This window comes from Colius striatus, chromosome 14 (genome assembly GCF_028858725.1).
Source record: "Colius striatus isolate bColStr4 chromosome 14, bColStr4.1.hap1, whole genome shotgun sequence".
Lineage (NCBI taxonomy): Eukaryota > Metazoa > Chordata > Aves > Coliiformes > Coliidae > Colius > Colius striatus.
In genome coordinates, this window is record NC_084772.1 from 21,815,085 (window position 1) to 21,836,757 (window position 21,673).

The 21,673-nt window shown below is 66.9% G+C and overlaps 4 protein-coding genes across 5 annotated transcripts; 3 read left to right on the forward strand and 1 right to left on the reverse strand.

Moving 5' to 3' along the window:
* Positions 1 to 2,137: 2,137 nt before the first annotated feature.
* On the forward strand, positions 2,138 to 4,388 carry HAS3 (hyaluronan synthase 3). The gene is made up of 3 exons (XM_062007226.1): positions 2,138 to 2,766; positions 3,272 to 3,373; positions 3,465 to 4,388. The coding sequence occupies exons 1-3, from the start codon at positions 2,146 to 2,148 to the stop codon at positions 4,386 to 4,388; spliced, it is 1,647 nt and encodes a 548-aa protein (XP_061863210.1). The 5' UTR covers positions 2,138 to 2,145.
* Positions 4,389 to 5,218: 830 nt separating this feature from the next.
* On the reverse strand, positions 5,219 to 6,561 carry CHTF8 (chromosome transmission fidelity factor 8). Of its 2 annotated transcripts, none has more exons than XM_062007614.1 (4): positions 6,478 to 6,561; positions 6,121 to 6,152; positions 5,927 to 5,998; positions 5,219 to 5,841 (listed from the first exon to the last, which is right to left on the reverse strand). In XM_062007614.1, exons 1-4 carry the CDS (start codon positions 6,536 to 6,538, stop codon positions 5,629 to 5,631), a joined length of 378 nt encoding a protein of 125 aa, XP_061863598.1. In that variant the 5' UTR covers positions 6,539 to 6,561; the 3' UTR covers positions 5,219 to 5,628. The 2 variants fall into 2 exon arrangements, with proteins under 2 accessions (XP_061863598.1, XP_061863599.1); XM_062007615.1 differs by having other exon boundaries at positions 5,927 to 6,044.
* A 115-nt stretch (positions 6,562 to 6,676) lies between these two features.
* UTP4 (UTP4 small subunit processome component) lies at positions 6,677 to 12,978 on the forward strand. The gene is made up of 16 exons (XM_062007478.1): positions 6,677 to 6,862; positions 7,652 to 7,843; positions 7,930 to 8,014; positions 8,262 to 8,351; positions 8,463 to 8,671; positions 8,783 to 8,954; positions 9,052 to 9,143; positions 9,442 to 9,538; positions 10,310 to 10,374; positions 10,486 to 10,608; positions 10,743 to 10,902; positions 11,156 to 11,262; positions 11,401 to 11,496; positions 11,705 to 11,890; positions 12,015 to 12,125; positions 12,791 to 12,978. Exons 1-16 carry the CDS (start codon positions 6,704 to 6,706, stop codon positions 12,905 to 12,907), a joined length of 2,061 nt encoding a protein of 686 aa, XP_061863462.1. The 5' UTR covers positions 6,677 to 6,703; the 3' UTR covers positions 12,908 to 12,978.
* Positions 12,979 to 13,470: 492 nt separating this feature from the next.
* On the forward strand, positions 13,471 to 20,937 carry SNTB2 (syntrophin beta 2). The gene is made up of 7 exons (XM_062007157.1): positions 13,471 to 13,919; positions 17,719 to 17,929; positions 18,017 to 18,227; positions 18,897 to 19,039; positions 19,257 to 19,453; positions 19,553 to 19,734; positions 19,884 to 20,937. Exons 1-7 carry the CDS (start codon positions 13,493 to 13,495, stop codon positions 19,974 to 19,976), a joined length of 1,464 nt encoding a protein of 487 aa, XP_061863141.1. The 5' UTR covers positions 13,471 to 13,492; the 3' UTR covers positions 19,977 to 20,937.
* Positions 20,938 to 21,673: the final 736 nt, after the last annotated feature.

Sequence of the window (21,673 nt, forward strand, 5' to 3'; positions counted from 1 at the left end):
CACTGAGCCCTTGGGGACCCAGCCTGGAGCCCCCCCTTGCTGGGCAGCCCCAGTCCCGCTGTGCAGAGCCCCGGGGACCTGCAGTGAGCAGCACAGGATGGGTTTTGAGTGAAAAGTCCCTTTTGGGCCATCCTGTGGCAGGGAACAAGGGGCTGTGCCAGAGGAGGAGGCAGTTTGGGTTCCACCTTGGGCAGAGCTCCTGCAGCTACCACTGGCCAGCAGCAGAGAGCAGAGAGGGGCCACTGGGCAACCGAGGGGCTGGGACCCTGCCGAGGGGCACGGGGAGGGCTTTAGGGAGGGAACATGCTGCCCATCTGCCCCTGCCCACCTCCCAGCAGCCACCAGACCCCACACACACCCAGCAGTGCTGCAGTGGCGGCGCAGGCACAACCATGCCAGGTCTGACCACACCGTGCCACATTTCACACCTCGTGCCCCTCTGCTGCCAGGCTCAACCAGGCACGTGGGAGCCCCACCAGCGATGCCAAGGGTGCATCCCTGCCCTGCCCAGGCTCACCGGTTCCTTGCCACACACTCTGGGTGCTGTGCTGGCTCCTACAGTGGGGAGTTTCCATCCAGCATCACTGTGGCATCGAGGTTTTAGCCGAGGGGGAGCTGCCTGCCCGGGGTGCTCCTGCCGCTGGGATCCCCTTCCCCGTGGCCAGGACAGTCTGGGACTCATCCCTGCACCAGCTCACACCCAGCTCCCAGCCGAGCGGGACACAACGGCCTCTGGCACAGCAAAGAACCCAAACGTGCTGGGTTTGAGCCCAAAGGCTGCAGCTCCTCAAGTCCCAGCTGGGGCTGGTTTTCCCCCACCATCAGCCAGGTGCAGCGACACTGTGTGACCGGCGCGGGGGTGGCCCCGCTCCTGCCCTGGGAGCCCCCGGCCACGGTGACAGCGGGAAGCGACGGGACATCCCCAGGTGGCTCATAGCCATGGGGTGGCACGGGGACGTGGCACACGGGCATCGCGACAGGAGCCCCAAGAGAGGGTTCGGGGGCCGGGGGGAGGCAGAGTGGCCCCAGGAGGAGACCCAGCCCCGCTCCGGATGATGCCCTGCGCCCGGTGCCTGGTGCTGTGCCGTGCCGGTGCCCGTGGCACCCGCCGCCGCGCCGGAGGATGCCGGTGCCGGAGGATGCCGGTGCCGGCTCCCGCAGTGCGGGGCTGGGGCCGGTGCCAGGTGCTGCCGGTGCCGGGCGGGTCTCCACGGGCTGCGGGCGGGGCCGGTGCCGGTGCTGGGGGTGGTGCCGGTGCCGCCGGTGCCGGTGCCGGTGCCGGGCGGGGCCCCCGCGGGCTGCGGGCGGTGCCGGCCCCGCCGCGGTATAAAGGGGCCGCGCGGGCCGGGCCGGGCGCACAGCGGCGGCGGCCGGGGCGAGTGGCGGCACCGGCACCTCCACGGTGAGTCCTGGACGCGGTCCCTCTTTCTTCGCTCCCGGCCCCGCCGCTGCTCGTACCGGCTCCGGGAGCCTGCGCCGCAGGACCCGTCCGCGGCGGCCCCGGGAGCGCGGAGCCGGCGCCGGGGGCTGCGGGGCCGGGGGGAGCCGGGAGCGGCGGGAGGGGGAGGCGGCGGCTGCCCAAGGGCGCTGCCGTGGGCACGGGAGCCCCTGGGGCTGGCTCTGCTCCCCGCCCGCATCCACCCGCACAGCCCTTCCCGCACCGCCCGCCCCCCGGCCGTGCCCGCCGAGCGGCTCCGCAGTGGCCGCGCTGCCCGCGCCGCCCGTCCCCGGGTCCTCATCCCGCAGCCGGGCGGGGGTCCGGGCGCTGCCGCCCCCGCTGCCGGGGGTCGCGCCGCGGGCGGTGGAGGTGACCGGGGGCTGGAGGTGGCCGGGCACGGGCAGGGCCTCCCTCCGGGAACACCCTGGGGACGGGTCCCCGACGTCCCCGTGCCCTTCCCTGTCCTCCAGCCCGGCGGTCGCCCGGGAGCGGCCGCTCCCCGCTCGGCGGGACAAGGTGGGCGGGGGGCGCGGGCTCCACTGGCAGCGGGACGCTCCGGTCCGTCCCCCCCCAGCCCGCCCGGCCCCACGGGGGCACCGGGAAAGTCTCGCTCCCGAGCCGGTGCCCAGCGGGGGACAGGGCAGCAGATGAACAAGGTCCTCCCGGGGAGCCGGGCAGCAGGTCCTGACGCCGCTCCTTCCCCACAGATGCCACGGAGCCTCTCCACAGCCCTGCGTGTGGTCGGGACCAGCCTCTTTGCCTTGGCGGTGCTGGGGGGCATCCTCGCCGCCTACGTCACGGGCTACCAGTTCATCCATACGGAGAAGCACTACCTCTCCTTCGGGCTCTACGGGGCCATCCTGGGGCTGCACCTCTTCATCCAGAGCCTCTTCGCCTTCCTGGAGCACCGGCGCATGCGGGGCGAGGGGCGGCCGGTGCGGCTCGGGCGCTCGGTGGCCCTCTGCATCGCCGCCTACCAGGAGGATCCCGACTACCTGAAGAAGTGCCTGCGCTCTGTCAAGCGCATCGCCTTCCCCGACCTCAAAGTGGTGATGGTGGTGGATGGGAACGGCCCCGACGACACCTACATGCTGGACATCTTCCATGAAGTGATGGGCTCCGAGCACTCGGGCAGCTACGTCTGGAGGAGCAACTTCCACGCGCAGGGCGAGGGGGAGACGGAGGCCGGGCTGCAGGAGGGGCTGGCGCGTGTCCAGGCGCTGGTGCGTGGCAACACCTACTCCTGCATCCTCCAGAAGTGGGGCGGGAAGCGGGAGGTGATGTACACGGCCTTCCGGGCGCTCGGAGACTCCGTGGACTACATCCAGGTGGGTGCAGGGGCTGGGCGGGCGGCAGGGGGACGCGGGCAGGGGCTGCCCTGGGTGTGCGGCCGGGCAGAGGAGCAGAGGGAGCGGCCCTGGGAGGTCCCGTCTGTGTCTGGCCCCCTGCGCCAGCTGCAAGCCACTGGTGCCAGGATTGGGGGTGAAGTGCCACCAGTGTGGCCTGAGGGGGTCGAGCCCTCCCTGCACTGCTGCCCGTGAGGGTTTTGCATCCCCCAGCCCAAGCTCGTGTCACCCCGCGGGACAGCGTGGCATGGGGCAGGGTGCCTGGCCCCACACGTGGCCGGGGCAGGTCTCACCGGGGGGCTGGGTGGCCCGGGGCCGCGGTGGCCGGGCACCACGGGGTGCTCCGCTCCCTGCCATCGCCTGCCGGTCTCCAGGGCTCTGCCTCATCTCGCCGGCCGCGGCTCGGGCTTGCCCGGCTGCGGGCTGGGCTGTCTGCCGGGCGTGCGTGGGAGACGGGAGTGGGGCTCAACGTTCCTTCTGCCCCCAGGTGTGTGACTCAGACACGGTGCTGGACCCCGCCTGCACCGCCGAGATGCTCCGCATCCTGGAGGCCGACCCCCGCGTCGGCGGCGTCGGCGGCGACGTCCAGGTACCCCCCTTTGCGAGGGGAGGCGGCCCGGGGCGGTGAGGGCGCTGGGGAGAGGGGATGGCGCTGAGGCTCATGTCTGTCCCCTCTCCAGATCCTGAACAAGTACGACTCGTGGATCTCCTTCCTGAGCAGCGTGCGGTACTGGATGGCCTTCAACGTGGAGCGTGCCTGCCAGAGCTACTTCGGCTGCGTGCAGTGCATCAGCGGGCCCCTGGGCATGTACCGCAACGCCCTGCTGCAGCAGTTCCTCGAGGACTGGTACCACCAGACCTTCCTGGGCAGCAAGTGCAGCTTCGGGGATGACCGGCATCTCACCAACCGCGTGCTCAGCCTGGGCTACCAGACCAAGTACACGGCTCGCTCCAAGTGCCTGACGGAGACCCCGACCCGCTACCTGCGCTGGCTCAACCAGCAGACCCGCTGGAGCAAGTCCTACTTCCGCGAGTGGCTCTACAACGCCCTGTGGTTCCACAAGCACCACCTCTGGATGACCTACGAGTCGGTGGTCACCGGCTTCTTCCCCTTCTTCCTCATCGCCACGGTCATCCAGCTCTTTTACCGCGGCCGCATCTGGAACATCCTCCTCTTCCTGCTGACAGTGCAGCTGGTGGGCATCATCAAGGCCACCTACGCCTGCTTCCTGCGGGGCAACGCCGAGATGATCTTCATGTCCCTCTATGCGCTCCTCTACATGTCCAGCCTGCTGCCTGCCAAGATATTCGCCATTGCCACCATCAACAAGTCGGGCTGGGGCACCTCGGGGCGCCGGACCATCGTGGTGAACTTCGTGGGGCTGCTGCCGGTGTCGGTGTGGGTGGCGGTGCTGCTGGGCGGCTTGGCCTACACCGCCTACAGCCAGGACCTCTTCAGCGAGACCGAGGTGGCCTTCCTCGTCTCGGGGGCCATCCTCTACGCCTGCTACTGGGTGGCCCTCCTCACCCTGTACCTGGCCATCGTGGCGCGGCGCTGCGGCAAGCGGCAGGAGCAGTGCGGGTTGGCCTTTGCCGAGGTCTGAGCCGGGAAGCGCCGCAGCGACCCCAGGTGACCACCACGGTCCCCTCTCGCTGGCCACGGGCGCTGGGCAGCGCTGAGCGCGCCCGCCGCGGCCTCTCTCATCCTGTCTCACTTCTGTTGTTGTTGTTGTTTCGTTGTGGTTTCCTGTTTTCATGTCTCTGCCCACGGGGGGCTCGGGCGAGGCTGAGCCAGGCTCAGGCTCGCTGCTGCTGCAGGGGTCCCGGCTGCAGCCCCCTCCTCGTGCCATCCCCAGCATCCCGGGCTGCTGTGCGGAGCGCTGCTGGCTGCGCTCACCCCCACCACCATGTGCCCTCCACCCTTCGGTGCTTTACAGGGGGAGTTTGTGTCCCCCTCCCCATCACGGTGCTATGGCAAAAACGGCCCCTGAGGGCCCCCTCCATGCTGGTGCTGCCTCTGCCCCGGGGCAGGTGTATGTGCGGGCACGTACCCAGCAGCCCACCACGGCTCTCTGCAGCCCCTTTCAGGGGGTCTGGCTGCCCCAGGAGGGCAGCACCTCCCTTCAGCTTTGCCAAAGAGACAAGGCGGGGGGACCCTGGCACGCAGAAAACTGGGGCTGTGGCTTGGCTGGAGCATCCCCATGGCCCCATCTTCCCAGCCCCATCGCTGCATTTTGGGCTGGGGCAGGCAGAGGGGGTGGGGAAGAGCTGATTTCCAGCCTTTTCCCCCCTCCCTTCCTGGGGAAGCTCACCCAGCCCTCTCCCCTGGGCTGTCACCTTTCTACAACGGAGCTTTTAGATCGGTTTGTTTTAATTTAACAAGAGGAGGTTTTTTAAGGAGACTTTTGTAGCTCTTTGGTACTCACACTGATTTGCTAATTGTTTGTAAGATCTATTTATTTTTTAACCTGCAGGGGTTGGTTTGTTTCATATTTTGGAAGAAAAAAATAAGTCTGTTTTTTATATCCTGATGGATTTGTCCAAATAAAGACTTGCACAGAGCAAGGGCAGTGTCTGAGGAGAGGGACAGGACTTGGGTTGGTGCCCCAGACCTCACAAGACCTGGGTTTGTGCCCCAGAGCTCTGCAGCTCTCAGCATCAGTCATTACAGGGCCCAAAAAGTGACCTGGGAAGAGCTGTGGTTGCCCAGAGGCAGGACCCAGTGCCCAGAGGTCATCCCATGAGTCCTCCATCCAGGACAGAAATGAGGCTGGAGCTGGGCTCTTCCCAAGCCTTGGGGCTGCCTGGCAGCAGCATGGAGCTCCAGGCCAGCAGCAGAGCCCCTCACAGCTTCCTGGGGACGTTGGTGATGATGGGCTTGGGGCGGGTTTTGAAGAGCAGCTTGGTTTTGATAAGGGCAGTGACGGTGTAGCGGGTTGGGAGCCCCGTGGGGCCAGGTTCCGTGGCTCCTTGCTTCACCAGGACAGCAAAGGGCTTGTCCAGCTGCACCACCTTCCCGTAGAGGATGTGGTGCCCCACGATGAGGACGGGGACTCCCTGGAGAGAGCAGCAGGAGGCAGGGCCGTGTGAGAGTGGGCTGAGCACGGGCTGCCCGGGCCGTCCCCCAGCACCGGCTCCTCACCTCCCGGGTGTAGTGCAGGTCTCCCAGGAGGCTCCCGGCCAGCACCCGGCTCTGCCGCGGCTCCACCTCGCCCTGCAGCTCCAGCAGCACCCACCGCCCCGTGCTGCCGCTCCCAGCGCTGTGGGGACATGGAACCTTCACCGGCGGCCCCAGCCCTGCGCGGGGCCGGGCCGGGACCCCCCGGGTGTCCTCACCTGGAGACCACGATCTGCACCATCCTTGAGCCCTGCAAAGCACGGACAGACACGCGCTCAGCGCGGAGCCCCCCGGGGCCCGCCCTGGGACCCCCCGGCCCCGCCGTGCCCGGCTGCCCCGCAGACCCCCTGCCCGGCTGCCCCGCTCCCCGCAGACCCCCTGCCCGGCTGCCCCGCTCCCCGCAGACCCCCTGCCCGGCTGTCCCGCTCCCCGCAGCCCCCCTGCCCGGCCCGCGGGTGCCCCCCAGCGGCCCCGGGGTGAGCGTGTGGGAGCCGAGCGGGTCGGGAGCAGCCGGTGCGTGCCGCCGCTCGCCCCCAGCCGCGGCTCCCCCGCCCCGCTCCGCTCCCATCCCGCACCGGAGCCGCACGCGCCGCAGCTCCCGAATCTCCCGCGCGCGCCGCGCTCGCGCTCCCGCATCCGCTTCCGCGCGCGCGCCGGCCCCGTTCCCGCCCCACAACCGCCCCCCGCCCCGGTCCCGCCGCTTCCGCTTCCGGGCGCGCCGCGCGCACGTGGGGGTTGCGCGGGGCGGAGCGGCGGCGGCGCCGGCGCCGGGTCGGTGTTGGGGTCCGTGTCCTGGTCGGGATGGGGGAGTTCGAGGTGCACCGGGTGCGGTTCTTCGGGCTGGTGCCCGCGGGCGTGCGCTGCCTCGCCTGCACGCCCCGCGGCGGCCGCCTCGCCCTGGCCCGCACCGACGGCACCGTCGAGATCTACAACTTCGCCGCCAACTATTTCCAGGAGAAGGTGGGCTGACCGGGCTGGGCCGGGTTGTACCGGGTGCTGCGGGACGTACCGAGCTGTATCGGGATGCACTGCGCGGTGCCTGGAGGAACCGGGATGTACCGGGACTTACCGAGCTGTACCGGGGTGTACTAGGCAGCACCTGGGTGTACCGAGGTGCACCGAGCTGTTCTGGGACGTACCATGCAATACCTGGGCGTACTAAGCAGTAATGGGACATACCAAGCTGTACTGGGTGCTACTGGGCAGTACTGGGATGTACCGAGCTTTACTGGGTAGTACTGGCATGTACTGAGCTGTACTGGGCAGTACCAGGCAGTACTGAGCTGTACCAGGCAGTACTGAGATGTACTGAGCAGTACTGGGATGTACTGAGCTGTACCGGGCAGTACTGAGATGTACTGGGCTGTACTGGGCAGTACTGAGATGTACTGGGCAGTACTGGGATGTACTGAGATGTACTGGGCAGTACTGAGATGTACTGGGCAGTACTGAGATGCACTGGGTAGTACCAGGATGTACCAAGCCTTACTGGGATGTACTGGCCAGTGCTGGGACATATCAAGCTGTCCTGAGTAGTACTGGGACATACCGAGCTTTACCAGGTAGTACTGGGCAGTACCAAGCTGTACTGGGCAGTACCAGGATGCACTAAGCTGTACTGGGATATACTGGGCAGTACTGAGCTGTATTGGGCAGTACCGAGTGGTACAGAGCTGTACTGGGCAGTCACTGGGATGCACTGGGCAGTACCGGTTGGTGCCGGGCAGGGGGTGATGGGTGTCCGTGCAGGTGATCCCCGGGCACGAGGTGCGGTCGGTGGAGTCGCTGTGCTGGGCCGCGGGGGAGCGTCTGTTCGGGGCCGGGCTCAGCGGGGACATCACTGAGTACGACCTGTTGGGGCTGCGCGCCGAGCGCCCCGTCGACGGCTGCGGGGGGCCCATCTGGAGCATGGCGGCCAACAGCAGCGGCACGCAGCTGGCGGTGAGTGCCACGGCACATCCCTCCCACCCCCAGGGCGGGGCTGCAGGGAGAGGGGCCCGGCAGGGCTGACCCCGGTCCTCCCACAGATTGGCTGCGAGGACGGCTCGGTGAAGCTCTTCCAAGTCGTGCCGGGGGGGATCCAGTTTGAGCGGAACCTGGACAGGCGGAAAGGTGAGTCTGGGTGGGCTCGGGGCTGCCCTGGTCCCAGTGACCTCGGGGTTGCAGCGTGCCCCTGCCCGTCCCGGCTGCCCTGGTCCCGGTGACCTCGGGGTTGCAGCGTGCCCCTGCCCGTCCCGGCTGCCCTGGTCCCGGTGACCTCAGGGTTGCAGCGTGCCCCTGCCTGTCCCGGCTGCCCTGATCCCGGTGGCCCAGTGGCTGCAAGTCCAGGAGGTGATGGCTGGAGCTTCCCCCTGCACAGGCCGCATCCTGTGCCTGTCCTGGCACCCATCGGACACTCACATCGCAGCCGGCTCCATCGACGCCCTCCGTGTGCTGGATGTCTCGTCAGGTAACCCCTGCCCCAGGGGCTGAGCTCAGCCTGTGTTCCTCCCTGACTATCAGCCCCGGCCCTCTGCTTGGGGTTTCCCTGTCCCACTCCCAACCTTCCTTCTCACCTCAGGCCAAACGGTGCAGAGGATCATGGTGAACTACCACGTGCAGAAGGTGAAGCGGGAGTGTGTGGTGTGGGGCATCGCCTTCCTCTCCAGAGGCACCGTCGTCACCGCCGACTCCTTCGGCAGGGTGCAGTTCTGGGACTGGCAGCGAGGGACCCTGTCCGAGTCCCACACCATCAGCACCTCGGCTGCGCTCTCGCTGGCTGTCTCGGAGGTAGGAGAGTCCTGCCGTGTCCTGCTGGGCAGCCCAGGCCGTGGTGGCTCCCCTGTGCTCGGCACCGCCCAGCCTGCGCCCACCAACGCCGTCCCTGCTTCCCTGTCCCAGGAGGAGAACAGCATCATCGTGGGCACCTCCACCGGGGCCACGTACCAGCTGCAGCTGCTGCCGGTGAAGATGGGCAGCCAGGAGACGCGCTGGGTGCGCACGAAGCCGTTCCAGCACCACACGCACGACGTGCGCGCCGTGGCACACAGCCCGACCGCGCTCATCTCCGGCGGTACGGCCGCGCTCGCCGGGCCGGGCCGTGGGCTGAGGGGCCCGGGGCCGTCCCCCCGCCCCCGGGGCGGCCCCGGCTGACGTGGGCTGGGTTGCAGGGCTGGATGCGCAGCTGGTGATCCGCCCGCTGATGGAGAAGGTGCAGAGGAAGGGCTACGACGCGGCGCTCCGCAAGTTCACCTTCCCCCACGTGAGTGCCGCGGCGCCCGGTGCCCCTGGCAGGGCTGGCACAGCCCTCCCTGCCCTGACGAGGCTCCTCCCTGGCCCTGGCGTGGCCGGAGGCTCCTGCTGGGGAGGGCCCTGGGAGAGGTTGGGGAGCTCGTCTTGCTGGTCCTGCTGGGTGTCCCGCCTGTGGGTTCCCATCCCACGGGACCCGGGTCTCTCCTCTGCCCTGCCCCGGTGCTGCAGCGCCGTGGGGCGTTGGGGCTGTGGCCCAGCCTTTGCGCCAGGCTGCGGGTTCATGGCAGCCTGCCCGTTTCTGCACGCAGCGGCGCCTCGTCTCCTGTGCCAGGAAAGCCCGGCTGCTCCTCTTCCAGTTCTCCCAGCACCTGGAGCTCTGGAGGCTTGGCTCCACCAATGAGACCGGTGAGTTCCAGCTCTCTGGTGTGAGCCTCGTGGCACAGCCCGTGCTGCCAGAGAGGTTTGGGCACGGTGGCCACGGTCAGGACTGTGTTTCCCAGTGCTGTGTGTGCCCGGGCATGGGCTGTGTGGCTGATGCAAGGCTGCACTTGTGTCTCCAGCAGAGCCGGGCCAGGGCAGTGCAGCCTCAGGAGAGGCTGGGGAAGGGTCTGGGCTGTGTCTTGGGTGCTGCTCTGATGGAGTTTCCCAGCTGCCCAATGGCACCTTGGGTGGTTTTTCCAGCCTAACTGCAAGAAGGACACTCAGGGGCCAGAGTATATCCAGAGATGGGCAGCAAAACTTCACATCTTATGAGGAGCAGCTGAGGGAATGGGGGTGTTGAGCCTGGAGAAGAGGAGGCTGAGGGGAGACAGGAGCACTCTCTGACACTCCCTGACAGGAGGCTGCAGGGAGCTGGGGGTCAGGCTCTGCTCCCCAGTAACAAGTGACAGGACAAGAGGAAACAGGCTCCAGTTGCCCCAGGGGAGGTTGAGGTTGGAGCTGAGGCAGAACTGTTTCCCTGAGAGGGGTGTCAGCCCCTGTGCCAGGCTGCCCAGGGAGCTGGGGCAGTGCCCAGCCCTGGAGGGATCCCAAAGGCGTGGAGCTGAGGTGCTGAGGGCTGTGGGTCAGTGCTGGGCTGGGCAGGGTGAGGGGAGGGCTGGGACTGCAACAGCTTCAAGGGCTTTGCCAGCCAAAGTGATTCTGTGATTCCCTGTGCCACGTTGTTTCTTGTCACAGGAAAGGATGGCGAGGTCCTTCCCCTGTGCCGGATGCCCGAGCACCTCGTGCAGCTCAAGAGCAAGGTGAGGCTGAGCTGGGGCTGGGGGTCTGCCCCGGGTCCTGCCCTCTGCCAACTGAGCTGGGTTTGCTGGGGGATCTCCCAGGCCCTGCTCAGCCCTGCTCTGCCTTTCCAGGGCCCAGAGCACATCTACTGCAGCTGTGTCTCTCCCTGTGGCAGCTGGGTCGCCTACTCCACAGCCTCCCGCTTCCACCTCTACCGGGTACAGCACGAGGGCGACAGCGTCAGCGTCAGGAAGGTGAGGAGGGCGAGGGGCTGCCAGGGACAGCAGTGGCTCTGGGGTCCTGGGGCTGGTGTGACCAGCGTGGCCAGCGCTGGGCAGGTTTGGCAGCAGTAGGTAGCCACCAGAGCTGCTTTCTCCCCCACTTCAAGGTGCCCAAAGTGCCCAAGGTGCTGCCCCCAGCCTATCAGCTCCAGTTCTCCTCTGACTCCGACAGCCTCTTCGTTGCCTCCGCTCAAGGCTCTGTCCACGTCCTCCAGCTCCTGGAGCCAGGGGGCTGCAAACACCTGCACACGTTACGACCACCCTCAGGTTGGAGATGGGGTTTCAGGGGGTGCTGGGGGTTTTGGGGGCGTGCTGGGGGTCTCTGGGCTCTGCATCCCGACCTGACATCAGTGCAGAGGGGTGTGTGGGGTCCTTCCCCCTGTCCTTGGCAGCCTCAGCCCTTTGTGCCTCCCTTGTGTCCTGGCACAAGGGCAGCGTGAGTCTGGGTGTCCCTTGGGGTGGGTCTGGGGGTCCTTGCGGGCACAAGCACCCCTTAGAGCTGGTGAGGGTGTTTCCACAGGGTCCCCCGAGGCCGTTTACCTGCTGGCACCGAGTGCAGACGGGCAGTGGTTGGCTGCAGTCGGTGGGGACTGGGCAATCCACATCTACAACCTGAAAGGCTTCAAGGTAAGGGCAAGTGCTGCAGGACCTGCCCTGGGGTGCTGGTGACGGGGTCTCAGCATGTGGGCTGCGTCCCTGGAGCAGGGCTGGGGGTGGGGTGGGGGAAGGGAGTCAGAGGCAGCCCCTCTTGCCCCCGTCTCGCAGCATCACTGCGCGGTGCCCACGTACAGCTGCGCCGTGACGGCTCTCGCCATCCACCCCCTCACCAACAACCTCGTCATCGCCTACTCCGACCAGCAGGTAAGAGCTCTCCTGGGCACAGCCCCTGCAGCCCTGACCCCTTCCCCACGGCTCCCTCCCTGCCCCTGGGGCTCTGTGGCCTCGGGAGAGCCACGGCTCTGTGCAGACGGGACCCAGCCGCAGCGGGCACTGCCTGTTGGCCGGTGTGGGGGTGATGCTGGGGCCACTGGAGCTCACATGCCACCCTTCCTTCCCCTCCCACCTCCAGCTGTTCGAGTTCAGCATCCCCAAGAAGCAGTACACGGCCTGGAGCCGCATGGTGCAGAACTGCGGGCTGCACAAGGTGTGGCTGGAGAGGGACTCACCTATCACCCACATCACCTTCAACCCCAAGAGCCCCTCACACATCCTGCTGCACGACATCTACATGTTCTGCATTCTCGACAAGTCCCTGGTGAGCCTGTGGGCCCTGCTTTTTGCCCAGGGCCTTTCCCTCTGCCCAGCCTGGCTGGGAGTGGTGCCAAGGCCATGCTGGTGGGCTGGGCAGTACTGACACATGCCACACGCTCTCCTCACAGCCCCTGCCAGACAACAGTGCCCTGCTGATGAACCAGAGCACCCTGAAGCAGCTCCCAGAGACTGCCAGGCAGCGGCAGCTCCACGCCTTCAAGATCTGCAAGAAGTTCCAGGTAGGTGATGGTGTTACTGGGCACATGTTGTGGGGTCCCTGCAGCCCCCCCTGCTCCTGTTGCCCCTCCCGGTGCTGTACCAGGGCCAGGTGCCCAAGTGTCAGAATAGTGTTGGGTCCCCATCACTGAGGAGAGACATGATCATTCTCTGCAGCAGGAGGTTGTAGTGAGATGAGAGTTGGTCTGTGTTCCTAAGTGATAAGTAAGTGAAAGGACAAGAGGAAAGGGGCTCAAGTTGCCCCAGGGGAGGTTGAGATTGGAGCTGGGGCAGAACTGTTTCCCTAAGAGGGTGTCAGCCCCTGTGCCAGGCTGCCCAGGGAGCAGGGGGAGTGCCCAGCCCTGGAGGGATCCCAAAGGCGTGGAGCTGAAGTGCTGAGGGCCAGGGGTCATTGGTGGGCTGGGCAGCGTGAGGGGAGGGCTGGGACTGCAGCAGCTTCAAGCACTTTTACAGTCATTTGAGTTGGATGATCACAGTGCAGCCACTTGTTGCAGTGGCGTGGGCTCCCATTGCCAGCAGCTCCTGCAGCAGGTGGCCCCAAGAAACATCCCTGGTTACAGCTGAGCCAGTGCCAGCTCCGAGGCAGCTCTGCACTGCCAAGCCTGGCAAACTGCAGCAGAGTTTGGGCTGGCACCTTCACACCTCCTGCCCCCTCCCTTCCCCACAGCCCCTCCTCTTTGCCGACCTGCTGGACAACAACTGCCTGGTGATGGTGGAGCGGCCCATCATGGACATCAAGACCCAGCTGCCCCTGCCCATCCAACAGAAGAAATTTGGCACTTGAGAGCAAAAACCACATCGCTCCAGCCACAGCAAACCGTGTGCAACACTTTCCTATGGAATAAACCCCACTGTTCTCCATCAGCCACAGCCTCCTCCTTGCGACTCTCCCCTGTCACATCTGACATGACCACCTCGTAGGGCACAAACGGGGTGGGGATGAGGCAGCAGCTGCTTGGCGCTAGTCGGGTGATTTATGGGGCTCCCCATACTTTCCTCTCCCCCAGGACAACGCGAGGAGGGGGGGAAAAACTCGGGCTGCTTTGAAGTAGAGGAGAGGGATGGGGCTGGAGGCAGAGCCCGGGAAATGGAGCGCGGGGGCGGGAAATAAAGCGCGGGGGCGGGAAACAGCGCGGGGGCGTGGCTTCACCGCCCTCCCTCCGGAGCGACCAATCACAGCAGCGGCGGCGTCCGCCGCCGCTGCTGTGATTGGTCGCTCCGGAGGGAGGGGCGGAGCGTCCTAACCCCGCCCCTCTCGCAGGTCACAGCCTATCGCAGCGCGCCATGCCGGCGGGGGCGTGGCTACTTGACCACACCCCCTCTAAGCCACGCCCCTTCTCCCGGTAACCGGCGGCGGCGGGCGAGCGGCATGGCCGTGTGGACCCGCGCTTGCAAAGCGGGGCTGCTGGAGCTTCTGCTACGGGAACGTTGGGTGCGGGTAGCGGCGGAGCTGAACGGGGAAGCGTTGAGCTTAACGGCGGAACCGGGAGGCGGGGAAACGGCGGCGCTTAACGGCGTGGTGAACGGCAACGCGGAGGCGGCGGCCGGTTGCGTGCGGAGGGTGCGGGTGGTGAAAGCGGAGGCGGGAGGACTCGGGATCAGTATCAAAGGAGGGCGGGAGAATCGTATGCCCGTGCTTATCTCACGGATCTTCCCCGGGTTGGCGGCGGAACGGAGCGGAGCTCTCCGGTTGGGCGATGCCATCCTCGCCGTTAACGGCGTCGATCTCCGGGATGCGACCCACGATCAAGCCGTCCAGGCGCTGAAGCGAGCCGGCAGGGAGGTTATCCTCGAAGGTATCCGCTAACTACATCCCCTCCCACACACACACACACACACCACGTCCCGAGTCCCCCCCGTACCGGCCCCCGCTGCTCCCCCCACCCCGTTACACCCACAACATGCCTCAGCCGCTGGCACCGGGCTCACGGACACCCCCTTGGGCCCCTTTTCCCCTCCCATTCCCCCCACCCTAGTCGCGGTACTTCTATCTCTGTCCCCTACCCAAATCTCCCAGCCCGGTGCTGAGTCCCGCTGGGCTGCTGCCTGGTTGGGGGACAGGAGCTGGGCTGGCTCTGTCACTGGGATGCTCCTGCTTGCAGCAGGATGGGGACCGCTCCCAGATGGGGACAAGGACGGGCCACCCTGCTGCCTGTGATCCCCCGGGACAGGGCTGGGATGCCCGGGACAGGGCTGGGGTACCCGGGCTGCAGTATCACCCAGGTCAAGACGTCCCGTGACCTCAGTGATGGAGCCCTTGGGGTGGGTGCCCAGGGAGGGCTGTGGCTCCCTGGGGAGTGGGTTTAGCCTCTGCTCGTGTCCCCATGGGCTCCGTGTCCCCGTGGGCTCTGTGCCCGTGGTGCAGCTGGCTCAGGGCTGTCCCGCCGGAGCCACCAGCTCCTGCCCGACCTGTTCCAAGCAGCCCAACAAGCTCAGGCAGGACTCACCTGGCGTGGCGGCGTGTGGCACAGGGCTCGTGCCGTGGGGCACCGTGTCCCAGGCAGCTGGGAGGACGTGAGCTCCCGGTGCTGTGGGTCAGGGTGGCCCTGCAGGTCTGTGGTGCTACACATGCCACTCTGGCCGTGTCTGTCCTCTGGTGTGTGGTCTGTAGATGTAGTGCCTGGTGGGCTCTGGGCTCAGTTGCCTGTGCCTGGCTGGGCTGATCCTGGTGACACCCACTCCCACTCCCCTGCCTGCTCCTGGCACAGGACAGGCAGGTTCCCTGGCATGGCTGAAACTGGCATAAGGTGGCTTTACGTGGCTTGGGCACGGCTGAGGTGTGGTGTGAACTGAGGGGGAGCTGCAGCATTGGGCTCGGTATTTAAACATGGTCAGGTCAGGGCCACCATCGGAGCTGGAGAGTCCTCAGAGCACTGTGCCGGATTCACCAGCTCTACACATGTCCTGCTCCTGCTCCAACTGTTTGATCCTGTCCTGCAGTGTGTTTGTCCTGCACTTCCGCCGCAGGCACAGGCACCGCAGCAGCCTTCCCTTCCCTTCCCTTCCCTTCCCTTCCCTTCCCTTCCCTTCCCTTCCCTTCCCTTCCCTTCCCTTCCCTTCCCTTCCCTTCCCTTCCCTTCCCTTCCCACTGGGGCTGTTGGAGCAGTAGCCTGGTGCCTGGCTGCCTGGTGCTGTGGGTCCCAGACACACCTGGGGAAGCCTTTGGCTGCACCATCCCACCCTGGTTCTCCTCACCAGCCCCTGGAGGTGTGACCACCCTGGCAGGCAGTGGGCCATGGGAGCATTAGCCCTGCGCCAGTCCCCACCCTGGGCACTGGGTTTGGCTGTGTGGAGCCGTGCTGGGCGCCTTTCCCCTGGGGTGCCTGCGGGCACACGGTGTGTTCCGGCACGCTCCAGCACGCCGGGGCAAGGGAGCCCTTCCGCCTCTGCGGGCTTGCTGCGGGCAGGGCTGCCGGCCAGCGGCACACGGGCCAGCCAGGCCAAGGGGAAGGCTGGCTGCGCAGTCTGACTCGTGTGCAGCACTGAGGAAACACCAAAGATGTTTCCTCTTTGGGTGTTGGTGTCAGGAGGCGGCTCCGGCCGCGGGGACGGACGGATGCCGTCAGGGTGGTGCACAGGGGCTTGGCCCTGGTGATGCCGGTGCTCAGCCGGCGTGGCCGTGCCACCGGAGCAGCCGCCTTCCTGCAGCAGGTCAGGCCCAGGGGTGCAGCGGCCGCCGGGTTTCCTTTGTGGTGAGCGCGTAGGCAGCACGGCAGCGGCTGTGCCGGGGTGGCTGTGCTGGGCCGGCCCTGCACCAGCCAGCAGCTCACCAGGAGCAGGAGAGATGGTTGCAGCCACTGTCGCCCCGGTGCCGGTTTTGTGCCCACCAGCACCGGAGGGTCTGTGGTCCTGCGTGTGCTGTAGCTGCATCCCACAGAGAGCTGAGAGCCACCGGCGTGCACCAAGCCCACCATCCTCCAGCAGCACTCAGGCTCCTGCACCACAGGCTGCCAGGCTCAGCCTCACCCTCCCGGCTCCTGGCACGACAGGCCTTTGGGGAGGTGGTGGCTGAGCCTTGGCAGAGGTCAGCACTGGCACCGTGAGGTCACAGCACCGGCACAGGGGTTGGCAGGAGGGTACCAGGCCCTGGCTGTCTGGCAAACAGCTGCCGAGTGGCCCCACGGCAGGAGCTGCTGCCTCTGCCTGTGCCCCCCAGCCCTGCTCTGTGCTGCCCGGCCCGGCAGCGGGATTAGGGGTGCGTGGGGCCGGTGCTAATCCCGGGATCAGCGCGGCGAGAGGCTAATATTAACCCAGCCGCCCGGCGCAAGGACAAGCGCCTCGTGGCAGCACGTCCACACCCTGCCGTGCTGCTGGAGGACAGCCAGCACCCCCTGCCAGCTCCTCATCCTGCCAGCACCCCCCTGCCTGCTGCCCATCCCGCCAGCACCCCCATCCCACACCGCCGGCAACCAGCGGAATTGGCAGCTGGTGATCAATCCCTGTGCCCGTGGGGTCCGCCAGGATCTGTGCCCCCCGTGCCATGGCCGTGCCGCACGGTGCTTTGGGCTCTGCTGACGCTGGCCCTGAGCCGGGAGCTTTGCCTCACGGTGCATTACAGCTCGTTTGCTGCGTTGTTTGGGTTGGGTTTAAGTCCCCACTGCCCTGCAGGGTGTGGATATTGCTCTTCTCAGCATGTTCCCTCCGGGGGGGGGGCTGTGGGGCTGGTGCAGGCACCAGCCACCTCCTCTCCTGGCACCGTACTGGGAGCCGTTCTAAGGGGCGCAGAGGGGCTGGGGCCAGTTCAGGGGCTGTGGCTCAGCTTTCCCGTGGCTGTGAGCTGGGCTGTGCTGGTGAGCCCATGGCTGTGAGCTGGGCTGTGCTGTTGGTGCTGATGCTGTTGGTGCTGGTGAGCCCGTGGCTGTGAGCTGGGCTGTGCTGTTGGTGCTGGTGAGCCCGTGGCTGTGAGCTGGGTTGCCCAGAGTCAGGATGGGCTCTGGTACTTGGCTGCAGTTGCACTAGGTGATGTTTGGGGAGGGACGGTGCAGAGGGAATAAGAGCCAGTGTCTCCTTCCTTCCTGCCTGGCCTGGAGAGGAGCGTGGGGCCGGGATGTGCTGGCTGCCATCCCTCCTCCTCTGCTCGTCCCGCTGGGAGCGGAGGCCGCATGCAGGGGCGGGCGGCAGCTGGGGGTCAGGCGGCCGCCGGCGCCCGCGGCGCTGGAAACTTGGCCGGTGGCAGCGGGGCGGCTGGGTGAGCAGGATGGCTGCAGTGTGACCTCCTGCCCAGCCCATTGTGCTGCGCTGCCTTCCCCTTCCTACTCTGCCGGGGACAGGGATGAGCCACCAGCGCCTGTCCTTGGCTCCGCACATCCCCGTCCCGGCGCAGGGTGGGACCCTCTGGCCTGTGCCCCCATCCCTGGGGCTCCTGGGGCTGCCACTTCCTCAGGTGCCCTCTTTCCTAGCACGAGGCTGGGGGGCAAATTCAGCTCCCTGGGGCACAGGCTGCGCTATGCAGGGGTCCCACAGCCCCCCACGGCTGGCCAAGACCCCAAATGTGCTCGAGGGAACACTGCGAGCACGGCCCAGGGTTCAGGGCTGCGGCAGGCGGCTGCAGGACCCCTGACCAGCTTTAACCCGTTGCCCCCGCTCCCCCTGCAGTGAAGTTCATGCGGGAGGCGACCCCCTACATCAAGAAGCCGTCGCTGGTGTCGGACCTGCCATGGGAGGGGGCGGCCCCGCAGTCGCCCAGCCTGAGCGGCAGCGAGGACTCGGGGTCCCCCCAGCACCAGGGCCCCCGCGACCGCAAGGTCATCCCCCTGAAGATGTGCTTCGCTGCCAGGAACCTCAGCATGCCCGACCTGGAGAACAGGTGAGGGTGGGAGCTGCTCGTGACCCCCCCCTCCCCACAGACCCCACCGCGCCGCTCCCGTCCCACCCGGCGCCGTGTCCCCTCCAGGCTGATCGAGCTGCACTCGCCGGACAGCAGGAACACCCTGATCCTGCGCTGCAAGGACACAGCCACAGCCCACTCCTGGTTCACCACCCTGCACGCCAACATCACCGCCCTGCTGCCCCAGGTGCTGGCCGAGCTCAACGCCATGCTGGGCACCGGCGGCGCCGCGGCCGGCGGCAGGGAGGTGAAGCACATCGCCTGGCTGGCAGAGCAGGTACGTGCTGCCGGGGCTTGGACCAAGATGCTGCTCTGGGGGCTGCGGTTGAAGCCACATCACGCGCTGGAGAGCCCTGGGGCAGCCTGGGCACCGGGCTCTGCTGGTCCCCAGCTGGCCACTGCTATGCCCGGCAAAGGCGGCGCTTCCCTTGGGCCCCTCTCGCTGGGATTTCCCAGCTGGAGCTGCTCCTCACCCTCTTGCTTTACCATGGAAAGGGAAATGGCCTCAAGCTGCCCCAGGGGAGGCTGAGGCTGGAGCTGAGGCAGAGCTGTTTCCCTGAGAGGGGTGTCAGCCCCTGTGCCAGGCTGCCCAGGGAGCTGGGGCAGTGCCCAGCCCTGGAGGGATCCCAAAGCCCTGGGGCTGAGGTGCTGAGGGCTGTGGGTTAGTGGTGGGCTGGGCAGGGTGAGGGAGGGCTGGGATTGCAGCAGCTTCAAGGGCTTTTCCAACCCAAATGCTTCTGTGCCACATGAAGTCGGTGCCCAGGCACTGCGCTGGGCTCGGCTCCAGCAGTGGGGTCCCTCAGGGGCTGCTCCTGGCTCAGCTCTACAGGCACTGCCAAGAGCCTGGCATGGAGCTGCTGGTGTGGGGTCAGCCTGGCCAGGGGTGCCAGGAGCAGGGTGCCAGCAGCCCCCCGTGCCCCTCACCGTGCCCCCGTGTGTGGTGCAGACGCGGCTGGACGGCGGGCGGCAGCAGTGGCGGCCGGTGCTCATGGCGGTGACGGAGAAGGACCTGCTGCTGTACGACGGCATGCCCTGGACCAGGGACGCCTGGGCCTCCCCCTGCCACAGCTACCCGCTGGTGGCTACCAGGTGGGCTGGGGGTGGGGGGCCACATCCATCCAGGATCCTCCTGTATCCTCTGGAACCGCCTCCCCTCAGCCGCACCCAGCGCCTCCGCTCCTGCCGTGGCTCTGCCCCTCCGCAGAGCAGGGGAAGGGACCCCGAAGCACCGGTGGGCACGGGGCGGCGTGGTGCTGGCGCTGCCGTTGCCCCCCTGACCCCGTCCCGTCCGTCCTTGCCCCTGCAGGCTGGTGCACTCGGGCTCGGGCCGGCGCTCGCCCGCCCTGGGCTCGGAGCTCACCTTCGCCACGCGGACGGGCTCTCGGCAGGGCGTGGAGATGCACGTGTTCCGCGTGGAGACGCACCGCGACCTCTCCTGCTGGACGCGCGTGCTCGTGCAGGGCTGCCACGCTGCCGCCGAGCTGCTCAAGGAGGTGTCCGTGGGTGAGTGCTGGGGGGAACCCCGGAGCTCCCCGCTTGGCTCGCAGGGCTGTGGGGGGTCTGGCGGGGTGGGCAGGGGGCTGAGCCGTGCTGGGCCCGCAGGCTGCACGCTGGCCGGGCAGGAGGTGCAGCTCTCCATCGACTACGAGAGCGGCTTCAGCATCAGCCGGGAGGAGCCCGGCGGCAGCGTCCTGTTCCGCTACCCCTACGAGCGGCTCAAGATGTCAGCGGACGACGGCATCAGGACCCTCTACCTGGACTTCAGGGGCCCCGAGGGGGAACTGGTGAGGAGGGGGCAGCTGGACTCAGCCCTTCATCTGGGGAGGGGGGGTGCCTTCCTCCTGCTTTCCTGTCCCCTATCCCCACAGCGTCGCTGGGGGGTCCTTGGCGTGGGGCTGGCAGGGGGCTGACGCCGTTCTCGCTCTCCCCTCAGGCCCTGGACCTGCACTCCTGCCCCAAGCCCATCGTCTTCATCCTGCACACCTTCCTCTCGGCCAAAGTCACCCGCATGGGGCTGCTGGCGTAGGCTCCGGCCCCTGCCCGCCTCCCCCCACCACACACCAGCCGGGGCGAGCGGAGGGACCCCCCTGCCCCTCCTGCCCCCCAGTGCCTTGCTGGGGTCAGAGTTGCCGCCCTGCGAGCTGCCAGCCCGGGGGAGGGGTGAGCCCCTCCTGCTGCGTGCCGACAGCCCTGGCCCCCAGCACACGGCGGGACTGGGGCACAGACACCAGCTTTACCCCCCCTGAGGCCTGAAGCCATTGCTGATCTCACCACTTGTGCCTTGGAGCAGGGCGAGCTGGACCCCCATGCTGGGGGGACCCTCCCTGCTCCCCTCACCTGCTGTGGGGGGCACCAGCACCCTCCCTGCCTTGGGGGGACCCCAGAAGGGGTCACTTTGTCCCTGCATAGGATGGGGCTTAAGCTGTGAGCGCCCCCCATCCTTGCTGCAGCACAGGGCCCCCTTGTCCTGCTCAGGGACACAGACCCACACACACGCTTGTTTGTCTCGGGGCACTTGCAGGTACAAAAGGGGCTGCCCCGAGAGAGCCCCCGAACTTCCCAAAGCCAGAAAACAAACCCCATGTCTCTGCTGCCCAGGGGGCTGCCCAGGGGGTGCTCAGGCCCCGTGGGTTTGGGGCAGGACGTGTAGATTGATGCACTTTCGCTTTTTGTACTTTCCCTTGCGGGGGGAGCAGCTCCCGCACCCTGGGGCACTGGGAGAGCCCTGGGCACAGCGGGAGGGGGACCCCCAGGGCTCCCTCTGACACTCCATTACCCCCCTCAGCCAAACCTCTCTGCTCCTGTTTCTGCTTCCTGGGGGCTGCGCTGGCCAGAGGCCACAGAGTGTTTCGGGAGGGGGTCCTGGGGGGTCCCAGCAGGTGCCAGCCCCCAGCCCGGGGCTGCAGCTTGCACACAAGCACTACAGGTCCTGGCCCCCCAGCCCCTCTATTTTTGTATTCTTTGTAAATCGCTATTTATATCAGACAGCCTTTGCAGGGGTCTCTGCCTCTCACTGCGGGGGGCTGCGGGGCGGAGGGTGCGTCTGCTGGAGTGGGAACAGCAGTTGATGCCTATGAGGAGGGAGACTGGGATGCACTGGGCAGAGCCTGGCATGGGTGTGCTGGGGCAGCTCTGTGGGGTGGGCAGCAGGGCAGCCTGGGGCTGGGTGGGGGCACAGGGGTGTGGGTCGGGGTGCTGGGGGTTGGTGCCAGGCTGGCTGCAGGCAGCGGGTCTCAGCCACTTCCATGGGAGCTAGTGGCTGCCTCCCAGTTTGTCGGTGTTTACACACAGATGTGGTGTGGGGCTGTAGCTGCACACACACACACACAGGGGTTTCTAGGTGTATACACGCACACGTTTACAGGTGTGTATATGCACACAAAGGGGGCTGTAGGTGTACACACACGGGGGTTTGTAGGTGTACATACACACGTTTGCAGGTGTGTATATGCACACAAAGGGAGCTGCAGGTGTGTGCACACGCACACACAGAGGTTTGTAGGGCTGTACATGCACACACACACGGGTTTAGGTGTGCACACACAACACTCACGCTGTGTAGGGGGTGTGTGCAGGCACACGCGGGTGGGGGTTCACACACACAGATACAGAGACACACACAGAGGTGCCCGTGGGCGTGCACACAGAGTCACACACACGGATACACACACACGAATATAGAAACACACATACGGGTCCGCGCTCGGCTCTGCCCTTGTGCCC